Here is a 14,542-nt window from a genome sequence, read left to right on the forward strand (position 1 = left end):
GCTTCCTCCAGGGGATCTTCCCGATTTAGGGATCAAACCCATGACTCTTATGTCTCCTGCATTGGCAGGCAGGTTCTTTACCACAAGCACCAGCTGGGAAGCCTGAAGCCCGCTCTAGTCTACAACAAATTCAGTAATTCATATTCTCTTGTAATTGTGTATTATATGATAACTAAATTACATTGTGCCCTTCTGAGACTTACTAAGTCAGGTCTATACATGGAAAGAAGAAGTCCCAGATAAAGCTATGGTCCAGACATTTAATCATAAATGCCTGCTTAATCCACAAAGGTGAATTTTATGGTTCGAGTCGCAGGAACGATAATGCAGTGAGGGCAGAGCTATCTGTATCCAGTGGTGCCTCCCATGCTCACCACCAAACTGTCAGATGAACTGTTACTGCTAGATCTGTTATCTGGCATCAACAAATGAAGGTTGAGAGAACACAGCTTGGCACTGAGGCTGTGGATGGAATTTGTATTAGAAAATGAAAATTTGACATGTGGATGGGATATATTTGATATGTAAACCATTAGAAAAGTGTAAGTGGGGATTCACACAAAAGCACATTCCTGCTGTAACCTGCTGTTCAAGTATCTCTCTTCTCTTTTAGTGGTTTTAGATCATAAAGTCCTAGAAGCCTAACATGTTTGCTTCACATGGGGAGAGCAAATTTACACACCAATCCATTTCCCATGGTATCTTGAGCAGCTAAACACAGTTGTAGAGAAGCAAATCTTATTCCACTTTGTAAGTGCATTAAAATAGTTCTCCTTAAGACACACTAAATCCTTTAAACAATCATCAGTACAAAAATTGAAATTGTTTCAAACACTAATAACAAAACCAAGCCCAGATGTGCAAATTAGTATTTTATTTGTTGCTCTGCATTGATCTCGGGAAGAAAGCCAGCTCAAGGTATATCTTGCACCATCTTAGTTTCTCACAGTAATCTGTCCTCTGTAAGAACAGATACAAGCTCAGTTTTTAATAGCAATTTTAAGAAATAAAACATTTCTCTGTTCTTTGTTTTTAAATTATAGGCTCATCATATTGTATGTTCTCTAAAATTTGAGATTAGTTGAGATGTGTTAGCCTAAGTATTTGTCCTAAACAGTATGCATATTTCCTTTTTGTAGAAGTAGGTGTACTAAATGACTTTCCTGTCTTCTCCCTCGTCTTTCTCACTCTCCATCCATCCCTCTTCTTCCCTTTCTTTCTTTTTTGTTTTTAAACCAACAAGTATTTATTTATTGGATACTCATTATGTAAGACTCAGTAGTCTATACTTTATTAATATAAAATGCTAGGATGAGATGAAAATGTAATAACTAATATTTATTTGACTTCCCTGGTGGCTCAGAGGGTAAAGCGTCTGCCTACAGTGTGGGAGACCTGGGTTCGATCCCTGGGTCAGGAAGATCCTCTGGAGAAGGAAATGGCAACCCACTCCAGTACTCATGCCTGGAAAATGCCATGGACGGAGGAGCGTAGTAGGCTACAGTCCATGGGGTTGCAAAGAGTTGGACACGACTGAGCGACTTCACTTCACTTCACCTCAACATTTATTTAAATGTTTATTAGATTTTGGTTATTGCAATTATGGAGAATAAAACATGTTTCTGTTAAATCATAGGGCTCAGTACTTATAGACGGGGAAGGCAGAATTGCGTATTAATTTTTATGGGATTTTTTGTATTTCTGTGGCATTGTTCACATTCCTAAATAGGTACTTTTTACTTTGCGGTTCGAGTCTTTTAGTTAAATTATGCTACTGCTTTGCCTAAAACTCTCCCTGGCTCTCTATTTCATCTTAGTAAAAGCTAAGGTTTTCACAATGGCCTCCAAGGCCCTACACATTCTGCCATGTTGCCTCTCTGAGTTCATTTTTACTATTTTTCCCCCAAGGTGATGGGATATGGCTAAAGTTGTATTAAAACTTTGAGTAAAATTCATAGACTTGAATCCCTTTACTATTAACAAGAAAGAATTTAAAAGGTTAATAAACATTCGATTCAATAGACAGCAAACGCAATCAGGCAATCACATTTTACTGATATTTGACTAGTGGGTATGTTGGTAATTTATATTTTCTTCTTTGTACTTTTATGTCATTTTTCACAATATCATTTATTAGACATAAAATTAGTAAGGAAAACATTTTGTCAATGCAGAATGAGACATTTAAGTTGGGAAAATGGGAGAGCAAAGTTGTTAATAATGATGGAGAGCAAATTAGAGTAAACTCACTAAGCATGGAAAAGGAGAAAATATCATTCAATTTGTGTAGTCTGTGCCACTGTTTTGGTCATAATAGCATTGAAGTAATTAGGGGAAAGTTAGGATGCCAGCACGGCAGTCTTGGGAAAAGGTTGTCGGCTAAAATAAACACAACCCAAGAAAACAGACAGATAGATAGCACGCTGAACATGGGAGGCAGACACACAAATCTTATCAAGCATAGAAAATTAGATTACAGAGAAGAAACATAGAAAAATATGTTTGGGTTGAGGAACAAGTTCAAATCATCTTTAGGAAAAAGTCAAACAAGAGTTCACTTTTGGTATCATAATGTACTGGCAGAACATGTCTACTCTCTCAGTACTGAATTAGCTGTCAAAACACTAGTGTTCCAATCCTTTCCCTAACATTTACCAACTCTAGGACAAAGGGCAAATCATTTAATCTCGCTGAACAATAGTGTCCTTATTTTAAAATCAGTGTGCTAGTATCTGCCCTTCCTATGTCATAAACTGTGGTGAAAAGAAAATGTTATCAGTATAGGAAATGCCTTGAAAATCACAATGTGTTATTTAAATATAAGATTTCCTTTATTATTAATAGTATTTACTGGCACTTGTTAGAACCAGGTTTGAATCTAATAGAGTAACACCTATCCTTCAAGACCAATAAGAATTTAATAATAGTAAATGAAATGATGACAAAATACATTGAATATTTTAAAAATAGATAGTATTTAATTGTGGGGTCTTGGGCTGTCTGGGACTAAGAATAAGGAATCATATTGTTACCCAAAGAACTATGACTTTCTTTCCATGCCCCTGTCCCCACCCCAGTGCCTAATAGATTTGCATTCAATTTTGCATTATAACAAAACCTTTAAAAAGTACACAGGAGTATTTGCCCAAGATTTTTCAGTAAAAAACAAAATGTAAAGGTCAGTCTGTTTGTTAATTGAAATTAAATGAGGCTAATCTTTGCAGAGTACATCATGAGAAATGCTGGACTGGAAGAAGCACAAGCTAGAATCAAGATTGCCAGGAGAAATATCAGTAACCTCAGATATGCAGATGACACCACCCTTATGGCAGAAAGTGAAGAGGAACTAAAAAGCCTCTCGATGAAAGTGAAAGAGGAGAGTGAAAAAGTTGGCTTAAAGCTCGACATTCAGAAAACAAAGATCATGGCATCTGGTCCCATCACTTCATGGGAAATAGATGGGGAAACAGTGGAAAGTGTCAGACTTTATTTTTTTGGGCTCCAAAATCACTGCAGATGGTGACTGCAGCCATGAAATTAAAAGACACTTACTCTTTGGAAGGAAAGTTATGACCAACCTAGATAGCATATTCAAAAGCAGAGACATTACTTTGCCAACAAAGGTCCGTCTAGTCAAGGCTATGGTTTTTCCTGTGGTCATGTATGGATGTGAGAGTTGGACTGTGAAGAAGCCTGAGCGCTGAAGAATTGATGCTTTTGAACTGTGGTGTTGGCGAAGACTCTTGAGAGTCCCTTGGACTGCAAGGAGATCCTACCAGTCCAATTCTGAAGGCGATCAGCCCTGGGATTTCTTTGGAAGGAATGATGCTAAAGCTGAAACTCCAGTACTTTGGCCACCTCATGCGAAGAGTTGACTCATTGGAAAAGACTCTGATGCTGGGAGAGATTGGGGGCAAGAGGAGAAGGGGACGACAGAGGATGAGATGGCTGGATGACATCACTGACTGGATGGACATGAGTCTGAGTGAACTCTGGGAGTTGGTGATGGACAGGGAGGTGTGGCGTGGTTCGATTCATGGGGTTGCAAGGAGTCAGACACGACTGAGCGACTGAACTGAACTGAACTGAATCTTTGTCAGTTGTAGGGAAGACATGGAAGGTTATGGGAGGCAGGCCATGAAATATATAAGTTCATCTTTACAAAGTGAGGAGATACATTGATTTAAATGGTTGGTGGCTTGTCCTGTGTTGATTACCTATGTAAACACACACTCTGGATATCAGTTTTTTCTAGATTATATATGCTGGTGATTATCAAATTTGTTCAGACCTCTAGTCTCACGTTCCCAGCTGGTACTGGTTGGACAACTTCATTTAGATGTTTCATAGGCATCTGAAACTTTAACATACCTAAAAAAAGAATTTTTGATTACCCTTCTGAAATCCGTTCTTTACCTAGTCTTCCTCATCTTTATACACGAACACCATTCACTCAGTTGTTAAGTCCAAACCTAGTTGCTGCTACTACTGCTGCCAAGTCACTTCAGTCGTGTCCGACTCTGTGCGACCCCATAGACGGCAGCCCACCAGGCTCCGCCGTCCCTGGGATTCTCCAGGCAAGAGCACTGGAATGGGTTGCCATTTCCTTCTCCAATGCATGAAAGTGAAAAGTGAAAGTGAAGTCGCTCATTCGTGTCCGACTCTATGCGACCCCATAGACAGCAGCCCACCAGGCTCCTCTGTCCCTGGGATTTTCCAGGCGAGAGTACTGGAGTGGGGTGCCATTGCCTTCTCCCCAAACCTAGTTATGATCCCTCGTTTCTCAGTTGCCCTCCATGTCTCGAATGTGTTGTGGTCACTCTGATTTGTCCCCGCCGCTCTTAGCCTAGCCCCAGCCAGCAGCACCTTTGCATGTAGACCTCTTCAGAAACCTCCCCCCAGTCTCCCTGTGTCCTCTCCCGCTCCCTGCCCTGAAATCTGTTCTCTGCTTAGCAGCTGAATTGGTCTTTTTGAATAACATAAAAGAAATCATGTCACTTTTTGTTTTAATGGACAAATAGGAATTGCTACTATAGCTTTTTTATCACAATTATAATATAATTCAAACTCCTTATTGTGAGCTATAGCAGGGCTGATATTCATCCAGGATGCATTGCTACAGCTCTGTGGATTATTTATAGAGGGTGTCTGGTCTGAGTGGCCAGTGCTCTTGCTGCGTGAGTTAAATATTTTGCCTATTGCTCCTGCTTCTAAGACCCTATGTGAGCTAGCTGTTCTCAACTAGAGAGTCTCAAATGTTCCGAGGGATTGTCAGCAATATCTGGAGACATTTTTGGTTGTCACAGATGGGGTGTGCTCTGGGCATGTTCCTGGGGAGCAGCCAGAAACACTGCTCACGTCCTGCAGGACACAGACCAGCCCTCTGTGACACAGTTATCTGGCCCCAGTTGGCAGTAATGCCTAAGTTACAGCACCCTGAGATACCCCTCTTCTTCCTGCCTGTCACATCCATAGCACTGTCTTCCTTACTTGTTTTCTCCACTGCCTTCTGGCTCTACCTGGCAAATTGCTACCCCCAGGGGTTCTCTATTTCATAGCACTGAAACCACCTGATATTACCTTTATAGTTATTTTTGATTCATCTCTGGCACTTCCACCTAGAATGTATACTGCATAAGAAAAAAAAATATTTCTCTCTGCAAGCTTGGAGAACAGTGCTTTTTAGTCCCCATCAGATTGTCTCTGAATTAAAATGACGGTTTCTGCAGCATCCCCGGAATCAGCACCATAAAGCAGCCTCAGAAGGCATGATAGCCAAAGCCATGCCCCAGAACCTTCTACTCAGAGGGTACTCTAAGAGCTGTGCACGCAGATTGTTTTGCCTAGTCATCTTCTGCTTGAGTTATGACCTTCCTGGTGATTGAACGTATTACAGTGTTGTTGTAGAGGATCTGATGTCGATGTACCCTGATAGCTGCATAAATATTGTGATGACTCGTCACCCCATGTGGGTGACATCCCCCTCCTGGCCTTGGGATTACCCCATGCTGGCCTTAATCTGAAGGCCACACCCATAGGCTTGTCTGCTGTTGTAGATCAACAATTATGTTCTCACTGAAATCACACAGGCAGCAGGAATCATCAGTACAATAAAGAGCTGGGCCAAGGCCTGACTTGCTTTGAATCAGTAGGTTAATTTGTCTTTGGAATTAGAAAATCATGTTTCAACATACAAGTGTCTCTGCTTTTGGAAAGCTGCTGGTTTTCCATTTGGTTTGACTTTAAATGATCAAATTTCAAGGAAAAGCACAACTGAATTCCCAAATCTCACCAAATTTAATTTTGTTCCAGCAGGACTTCATGCTGAGAAAAAAATAGAAAAAGAAAATCCCTCAAGGTTATGCTGACAGAAAAGCTAATTAGAATAAATTCATTCTAAATCTTAATCACAGAACTGCCCATTGAGAAGATCAAATTTTGAAACACAAAAATTTCTTATCATAAACATAGCTATTTAAATAGATTCTCTTCAGTACCCTGTACTTGGACTAGGATTAACCAAGAGTTTTTATTTGGAAAATTTATTATTATTATACTATTATTTGCTAAAGCTAATTTCTAGGTTAGAGTCATTGCACTTTTTAGACCTCTCTGTAAAAATTCCACTCCCGTCCCTTTATGCCTCATGAGAGTTAGATGATTGTGAAATGAATTGTGAATGCTTAGGTCCCCCGAAAATTAAATGGGAAATCCCAACAACTTAGTTTTAACTGTTAAAATGGATGTATTTGCATATATCATTTTATTTGGCTCTAATTTGCTATTTTGATGTTCTAAACTTAGTGTACAGTTCTCATGTTGTAAATAGTCTTTGCTTTGGAAATATGGAATAAAGTTTTACTGGAAACCTTTCAAAATGATTCGTGAATGCCACCCTGAGGTAGTGCCCAGAGAAGAAAGGAAAGGAGCTTTAAGGGTTCACCCATTTAGTCTTTGTGCCATGAAGCAACTGTTTCTTTTCTTTACAGACCTTGTAAATTGTCTGTAATTGTCTTCTCTACTCAGTGTACAGTACATATAGTATCTGTCAGCTGTCTGAGTATGGCTTACGTTAGTGTCTTTGTGTTATTTCCCTATTCAGTGCTGAATGCTCATAACATAATTGCCATTAAAACAAAAAGCCATCCTGATGACCCACAGAAATTATTTGCAGTTTACCCTTTGTTTCGTTTTCCTGGGATTTGTATGGAATCTTCATCTAGACAGGAAGATCTGACTGCAGCTATCACACAACAAAGCAAATTCTCTGCCTGGCTGGGTAAGACCATGAGAGCTGCTGCTGGTAGCTCAGTGGCAAATGTGGGGAATCAATAAAACTGTTTTCCACTGGAGTTCTAGGTTTTCTCCAATTTAATGATGGGTTCAGTTAACAGTATTTTCCTATCACAGAGTAGAAACTTCGTATTGCTGGTGGGCTAGACTTTCATTAGTAAAAAAATCCAGTAACCTTCAGATCCTAAGAAACCCAAGTTTTTAATAGGGTTTATAGAATTCCCAAACCAATGTCCTGAATGGCTGCCCCATGGCAGCTGCTCTCCAGAGCCTCTTCTTGTGTTTTCAGAGTTATTCCTTAAAACATACAGAGAAAGTCAAGTTTTAAAATAAGACTGTAGGCACTCCACATGTTAAAATCTTAACCTACATTTCCTTCAGGCATTCTCTTCCCTATTTGTGTGTGGTTTTTTCCCTTGAAAAAAAGAGAGTAAATTGAGTTTTTCTCAGTGTATTACAGCCCCTCTTTTTCTTAATTTTTAATCTAAACAATGTATGCAGCATAGTGAAAAATGAAATTATTTAGACTTGCTTATATTGAAAAGTTAGAGTGTGTCTTCAAGTAATTTTTATATGTATATAAATAAATGTAGGAGTATAAATATGTGAGATCATTTTGATGTTATAGTACATAGATTGTTGACCCTCCATTCTGATATGTAGCTTCTTCCCTGTTTCATCCAATCCATACCACTCAGTGTATTTTTCCTGTAGGCTCCCAGGCATGCTATGCAGAGCACATTGTTACTAGTAACTTAAATGAGTACCCTCTATTATTATATTTTCCCCTTCTTCTCTAGTCTTTCATTTCTTTCCATCTGCCTCTTCCCTGTAGGTACCTGCAGTAATGTATTTACATGTCCTCAAAATATGCATGTAATTGTTAATAATATGCTCTGTTGTGTGTTAGTCTTTACACAGATAACATTGTGCTTCCTCATTTTTACTTTTCTCATAAATTCTCATTCTATGTCTAATTTTTCTATTTGTTACTGTCCAGTGTTTCATAGAATGTTCTCACTCCTCTTTAATTATCTTTTCCCAAAGTTTCTTCCTGCTTCCCATTACCTTAAATGGCCATTGTGTTCGTGTGCAAGAACCATCCATGAACATGCTCCCTGTGGACCTAAGTGAGAATTTCTCTGACATGTGTCCCAGGAGTGTGTTTACTGTGTGAGGCCATACATATTGCTCCATTTTCTGGCTTTCATATATTTGTTGAGATCCATCAATCCACTAATAATCACCACCTCACTCTTGTTCAAGTTGCTGCATATGTTTATTCCTTGTGTGCCCCTAAAATTTTATTTCAATGGAGTCTTAGAGAAAGACTGGAGGGAAATGTTGCGCTCAACCCAACATTTGAACTGGAGCTCAGTCTCCTTTTCAGTGCAATTTAGTTAGCTTGGGGTGTGGTACAAAGGTGAGGGACAAGGGAGAGATGAAAAGGCATTCCTGTTGATGGTAAGCTGTGGGCAATTGGCCATAACATTTTCTTTTTTGTTATTGTTGCTTCGTTTAGTTTTTACACTAAAATTTTTTTAAATTTGTATTGGTATAATTGATTTACAATGTTGTATTACAGCAAAGTGAATCAGCTATACGTATACCTATATCCACTCTTTCCCCATTCTTTCTTTTCCCATATAGGCCATTACAGAGTATTGAGTAGAGTTCCCTGTGCTATACTGGAGGTGCTTATTAGTTCTGTTTTATATATAGTAGTGCGTATGTGTCAACCCACTCCTCCAGTTTATATCCCTCTTGTGTGTGTGTGTGTGTGTGTGTATGAAGTCGCTTCAGTCATGCCTGACTCTTTGCAACCCCACGGACTGTAGCCCGCCAAGCTCCTCTATCCAAGGGATTCTCCAGGCAAGAAATACCTTCCCAACCCAGGGATTGAACTCACATCACTTTCCATCTCCTGCTTTGGTTGGCGGGTTCTTTACCACTAGCACCACCTGGGAAGCCCATATCCCCCTCTTACCACCCTAGCAACCATAAGTTTATCTGTAACTCGATTTCAGTTTTGTAGATAAGTTCATTTGTAGGCTTTTTTTAGATTCCTCATATAAGCAATATCACATTATTTGTCTTTCTGTCTGAATTACTCCAGTCATTATGAGAATCTCTAGGTCCATCCATGTTTCTGCAAATGGCATTATTTTGTATTTTTATTGAAACCCATTACCTAAGAAGTAGGACGCAGACTAAAATGAAAGGTTGCATCTAGCTAAACAGTAGGTGCTAGAAGTGACCACTGTTTCAGAATTTAGAGGCAACAGGTTGACTTTCAGTCCAAAAGCATGACAGGATTTCTGAAACAGAACTCCGTTGCCTGATCTTACCCCCATCCCAAGCCTGTAGGGATTCCATTCTGAAGTTTCTGTTTTTCATCAGTGCTACAGCAAACTGGGCCATGTAAGCCTTGTAAAGTACAACTATTTCAGTAGTTCATTTGCCAGGACTTTCCCCTCGATTTCAAATGGTTCTGTGATTGCGCTAACAAGATACCTCTGGGAATACTGCTATGAAGTAATCAGAATTGTGTTTTGGGGGCCTGTCAGGTGGGTGACTCTGAGACAGGCAAATCCAATTTATACTTAGAGCTGGATCAGGACTTTACAAAAAGGTGCATGAGTATCAGATCTGCCTACATCTCAAGAGCAATGCCCATGGCCATGTCAGCACTTTTTAAAATGAGAGTTTTCTGGGTAGAATCTGTCTGGAATGCCTTCAGTTGGATTTGAACAACCTCAGTGAAAAATAGCCAAGCAAACCCCAGATGACAAGGCATTCAGCTATATTTCAAGGCTCCTTTTTTCCCAATCTTCATACCAATTAAATTATCCAAAGTCCAGATGCCTATTCTGCAGTATTTAGAGCAGCTCTCCTATTGCAGTCCCAGTCTGCCTTGCCCAAACTGGACCTCAGCAGCTCGTAATTGCTTCTCGATGAGATTAGTGGAAGTGACAGCTTGTGGAAGCATTGTGATCTTGGAGACTGAGCATTTGATCTGGGGTCATGATTCTGCCGACTGTTACCTGCAGCCTTCTTATCTGTTCACTTGAGATAATGGCAATGCAAGTCTCCCTGCAATGTGGAAAAAATTTTTCATGAAGACCAATAAAATAATATATCTGAGAGTTTAAAAGTTTGCATTTCAAGTGTTATGGGCTGACTTGTGTCTCTGATGTTCCCTTCCTCCAACTTCATATGTTGAAGTTCTAAATCCTAGTACTTCAAATGTGACTGTGATTGGAAATAAAGTTTTTAAAGAGTTAAGTTAAAATGAGATCTTTAGAAAGGGCCCTGATTTAATATGATTAGTGCCCTTATAAGGAGAGGAAATGTGGACACAGAAGAGAGAGACCGGAAGTGGCAGCCCCAGCAGACTAACGCAAGTGCTTTCCAGTGCGTTGCAGTATCCGTCAGGCATAACGGAGTCTAGATTTCTTACTGCTTTCTACATGTTTGCTCTCTTTAAAAAGGTTTCTTTACTTACAGCTTAAAAAGATGACACAAGGATTTAAAACTAAAACTGCTCTATGAAACAGACTTCTTATTTTGCATACAAATGTTTAACTGTAGCCGACAGAGCAGCAAATGATAAATGACAGACAGACAACCCTTGCCCTAACAGTCGGTTCCTCACTGTGATATTGGTACAGGCTTTTACCAGGGGAGATTTTGGCCCAGCCTCTGGCATAGTCCTTGTCTGGCTCTTCTTGTTCAGTTGTCTCATTCCATATATCCCATTTGGATTACCCACAATTTAAACTATCCTCTTTGCTTCCAGCATCAATGAGCTTGTTCTTGCTGGTGATCACCTACAGGATTTCCCACTCCAGTTACCTCTCCCTTTCACATAACTAGTTGGGGCACCTTGTTCCAATATGTCTCTGCTCGTGTTGCCAGTCACACTGAATTAACCCGAAGAAACTTGGTCATTGACTCAACTGGGTTATTGAGCTGCTCCCTGAGAGTTCAGTGAGGATCTCTTTCAGTTCAGTTCAGCTCAGTCGCTCAGTCATGTCTGACTCTTTGCGACCCCATGAACTGCAGCACACCAGGCCTCCCTGTCCATCACCAACTCCCAGAATCCACCCAAACCCATGTCCAAGTCAGTGATGCGATCCAGCCATCTCACCCTCTGACGTCCCCTTCTCCTCCTGCCCCAAATCTCTCCTAGCATCAGAGTCTTTTCCAATGAGTCAACTCTTCACATGAGGTGGCCAAAGTACTGGAGTTTCAGCTTTAGCATCATTCCTTCCAAAGAAATCCCAGGGCTGATCTCCTTCAGAATGGACTGGTTGGGTCTCCCTACAGTCCAAGGGACTCTCAAGAGTCTTCTCCAACACCACAGTTCAAAAGCATCAATTCTTCGGCGCTCAGCCTTCTTCACAGTCTAACTCTCACATCCATACATGACCACTGGAAAAACCATAGCCTTGACTAGACGGACCTTTGTTGGCAAAGTACTGTCTCTGCTTTTGAATATGCTATCTAGGTTGGTCATAACTTTCCTTCCAAGGAGTAAGCGTCTTTTTTTTTTTTTTTTTTATAGACACTCCAATGCCAGTTTATTTTTAAAAAGGGTTCTGTGTCATTCTATGGTTTGTTTGCCCCCCGGTTTGTTTTGTTTTGTTTTTTTTTTGTATAATTGTACAACCTTTGAAAATTACATAAGTTGTAATGATCTAATACTATTAATAGTCATTCAGAAAAACTTTCCTTCCCTCCCAGCAACTATCCAGGGGGAACTGACGGTCCTGAGAAGAGGCCAATTCAACGGGGCCTCTACCCTGGTGGAAACAAAAAGCAAAAAGAGGAGGGGAAAAAAAAACAACAACCAGAAATCGACTAAGAGGTGTGTGGCCAGTGTCTCTCAGGAGTGGGGTCCTGGCTGTTGCCTGGGGTCGTGAGAGGCAGGGAGCCTGCAGCATCCAGCATGGCAGCCAAGAGACCTCGCAGCCACATCATCCTCATGCTGGCACGCCCGAGTCCCAGTCTAGGTGTCATGGAAGTCCTTCAGCAGCGTTCTCCTCCGCTGCTCTGCTATGTGCATCTGGTTCTGTAAGTCCCCTCTGTCATAGCTGTCTGCCCGCTCCACTTTCCACGACAGGTTTTCCATCTCAGCCTCCAGCTGAGCCTGCTGGTATTCAAATAGCTTCTTCCTGGGCCCGGACTCCATGTAGTAGGCGTATGGATACGTGTACTGCAGGGTGTATCGACACTCGGCCAAGAGCTTGGCTGCGTTCTGGAGGTACTGCCAGTCGATCCAGGTCCCCAGGTTATTTATGACCCTCTCCTGGATCTTCTCGTGAATCCGCTGGTATGTCTGTGCCTCCAGCTGCAAGCTCTTGTTGTGGTTTTCCCACCTCTCAAAGTAGAACAAGTATTTCTTGAGGGCCTCCCTGGCCTGGGCTTGCTGGCTCTGGTTGACAATGTCGGGGTTCTCCTTGTACCGGCTGCACTCATAGTAGTCGCTGCCGTGGGTCTTCCAATCTCCTAGACACATCCAGCAGAAGTCGTGTTTACACTTGGAGCATTGCATGTGATTGCAGCCGCCGTTCTTCTCAATGCAGATGTTGCACTTGGGACAGTCTTTAGTGTGGGCACTAATGTAGTTGGCTGTTTCAGAGTCGTCTGCACGCTTCGTGAGCCATTTCCGGATTGTGGCGCAGTCTGTGGGGGCATGATACATCTGACGACACTTGAAACAGAAGACCTCGTTGCACCGATTGCACTGTACTCGGCGAGCTCTGGGCTCCTGTACCCGGATAACCATGGGGCAGTCTGCACCAGGGCATAGCTGGAGCTGGTAGTGACTCTCCACATAGTCCCTGAAGAGGTAGCGCCTGTATTTATCTCTCAGTTCTTCATTGGGCAGCAACGGAAACACGAAGTCCTCTGGTGTTCGAAGTGGGCAGTCCTGAGCCATGCAAGAGACACCCACACCAAAACCGTCCTTGACGAGTATGGAGCAGTGCTGCTCCCAGCAGCTGCGGCAGAACTGGTGCTGACAGGCCAGAGAGAGGAGGTTTTCCTTCCGCACAAACTGCATACACACTGCGCAGTGGTGAGGGGAGTGGGCCGGGGGCATATGTTTTGATGGATTGGGCTGAACTCGGGCCTCAACGAGCAGCTGAGCAGAATTAGACTTGTATCTGTCCAGTATTTCGGCAACTTGCCAGTGGAAATTAACTAATATAAGTTTAGCAACTGAATGAGATACCTTTAGGACAGAAGCTAAGCTGGTCATGTGCTCATTGAGGGCACCCTCGGACTCCTTGTAGGTCAAGCACTTGAACTGGTACTCCTCAGGGTGAAGGAGTCGGCCCCCTGCTGCTCCACATCGCTGGCCACTCCCACGTAATAGTCCTCTATGTCCCCGGGGTCCTCATCCTCTTCCTCCTCCTCACAATTTGGGTCATAGTCCTCTTCGTTGCTGTCAGACCCCTGGCTATTCATGTCCACAGACATCTTAACATCCAGTCAAGTTGCAGATCAGGAAAGCAGTTTTTTTCCCTCCCCCCAAACTTCACCACTTTCTCAAACTCATTAGTGTTTTTGTCTTCTGTAATTCTTGAAGATCTTGCAGGAAGATGTCACCTAAATAGTCATTCATATAATTTCCATCGGGAGCCGCAGCCCCGCAGCCGCTGAGCCCGGGCGGGCCAGACCGGGTCGGGCCAGGCCAGAAGAACCGGACCCAGGCGCGGCGGCGGCGGAGGCGGCGGGCCAACGCTGGTCAACGCCCGCGCTAGGAGTAAGCGTCTTTTAATTTCATGGCTGCAGTTACCATCTGCCATGATTTTGGAGCCCCCAAAAATAAAGTCTGACACTGTTTCCACTGTTTCCCCATCTATTTCCCATGAAGTGATGGGACCGGATGCCATGATCTTCGTTTTCTGAATGTTGAGCTTTAAGCCAACTTTTTCACTCTCCTCTTTCCTTTTCATCAAGAGGCTTTTTAGTGCCTCTTCACTTTCTGCCATAAGGGTGGTGTCATCTGCATATCTGAGGTTATTGATATATCTCCTGGCAATCTTGATTCCAGCTTGTGCTTCTTCCAGCCCAGCATTTCTCATGATGTACTCTGCATATAAGTTAAATAAGCAGAGTGACAATATAGAGCCTTGATGTACTCCTTTTCCTATTTGGAACCAGTCTGTTGTTCCATGTCCAGTTCGAACTATTGCTTCCTGACCTGCATATAGGTTTCTCAAGAGGCAGGTCAGGTGGT

General features: G+C 42.1%; 1 protein-coding gene across 1 annotated transcript; it reads right to left on the reverse strand.

The window, feature by feature from the left end:
• Positions 1-11,921: 11,921 nt before the first annotated feature.
• On the reverse strand, positions 11,922-14,055 carry LOC129620794 (E3 ubiquitin-protein ligase ARIH2-like). Its single transcript, XM_055536510.1, is given in 2 exon segments — positions 11,922-13,623; positions 13,626-14,055. Coding segments are annotated over 2 exon segments (1,473 nt in total). The 5' UTR covers positions 13,780-14,055; the 3' UTR covers positions 11,922-12,304.
• Positions 14,056-14,542: the final 487 nt, after the last annotated feature.

This window comes from Bubalus kerabau, chromosome 10 (genome assembly GCF_029407905.1).
Source record: "Bubalus kerabau isolate K-KA32 ecotype Philippines breed swamp buffalo chromosome 10, PCC_UOA_SB_1v2, whole genome shotgun sequence".
NCBI classification, from domain to species: domain Eukaryota; kingdom Metazoa; phylum Chordata; class Mammalia; order Artiodactyla; family Bovidae; genus Bubalus; species Bubalus kerabau.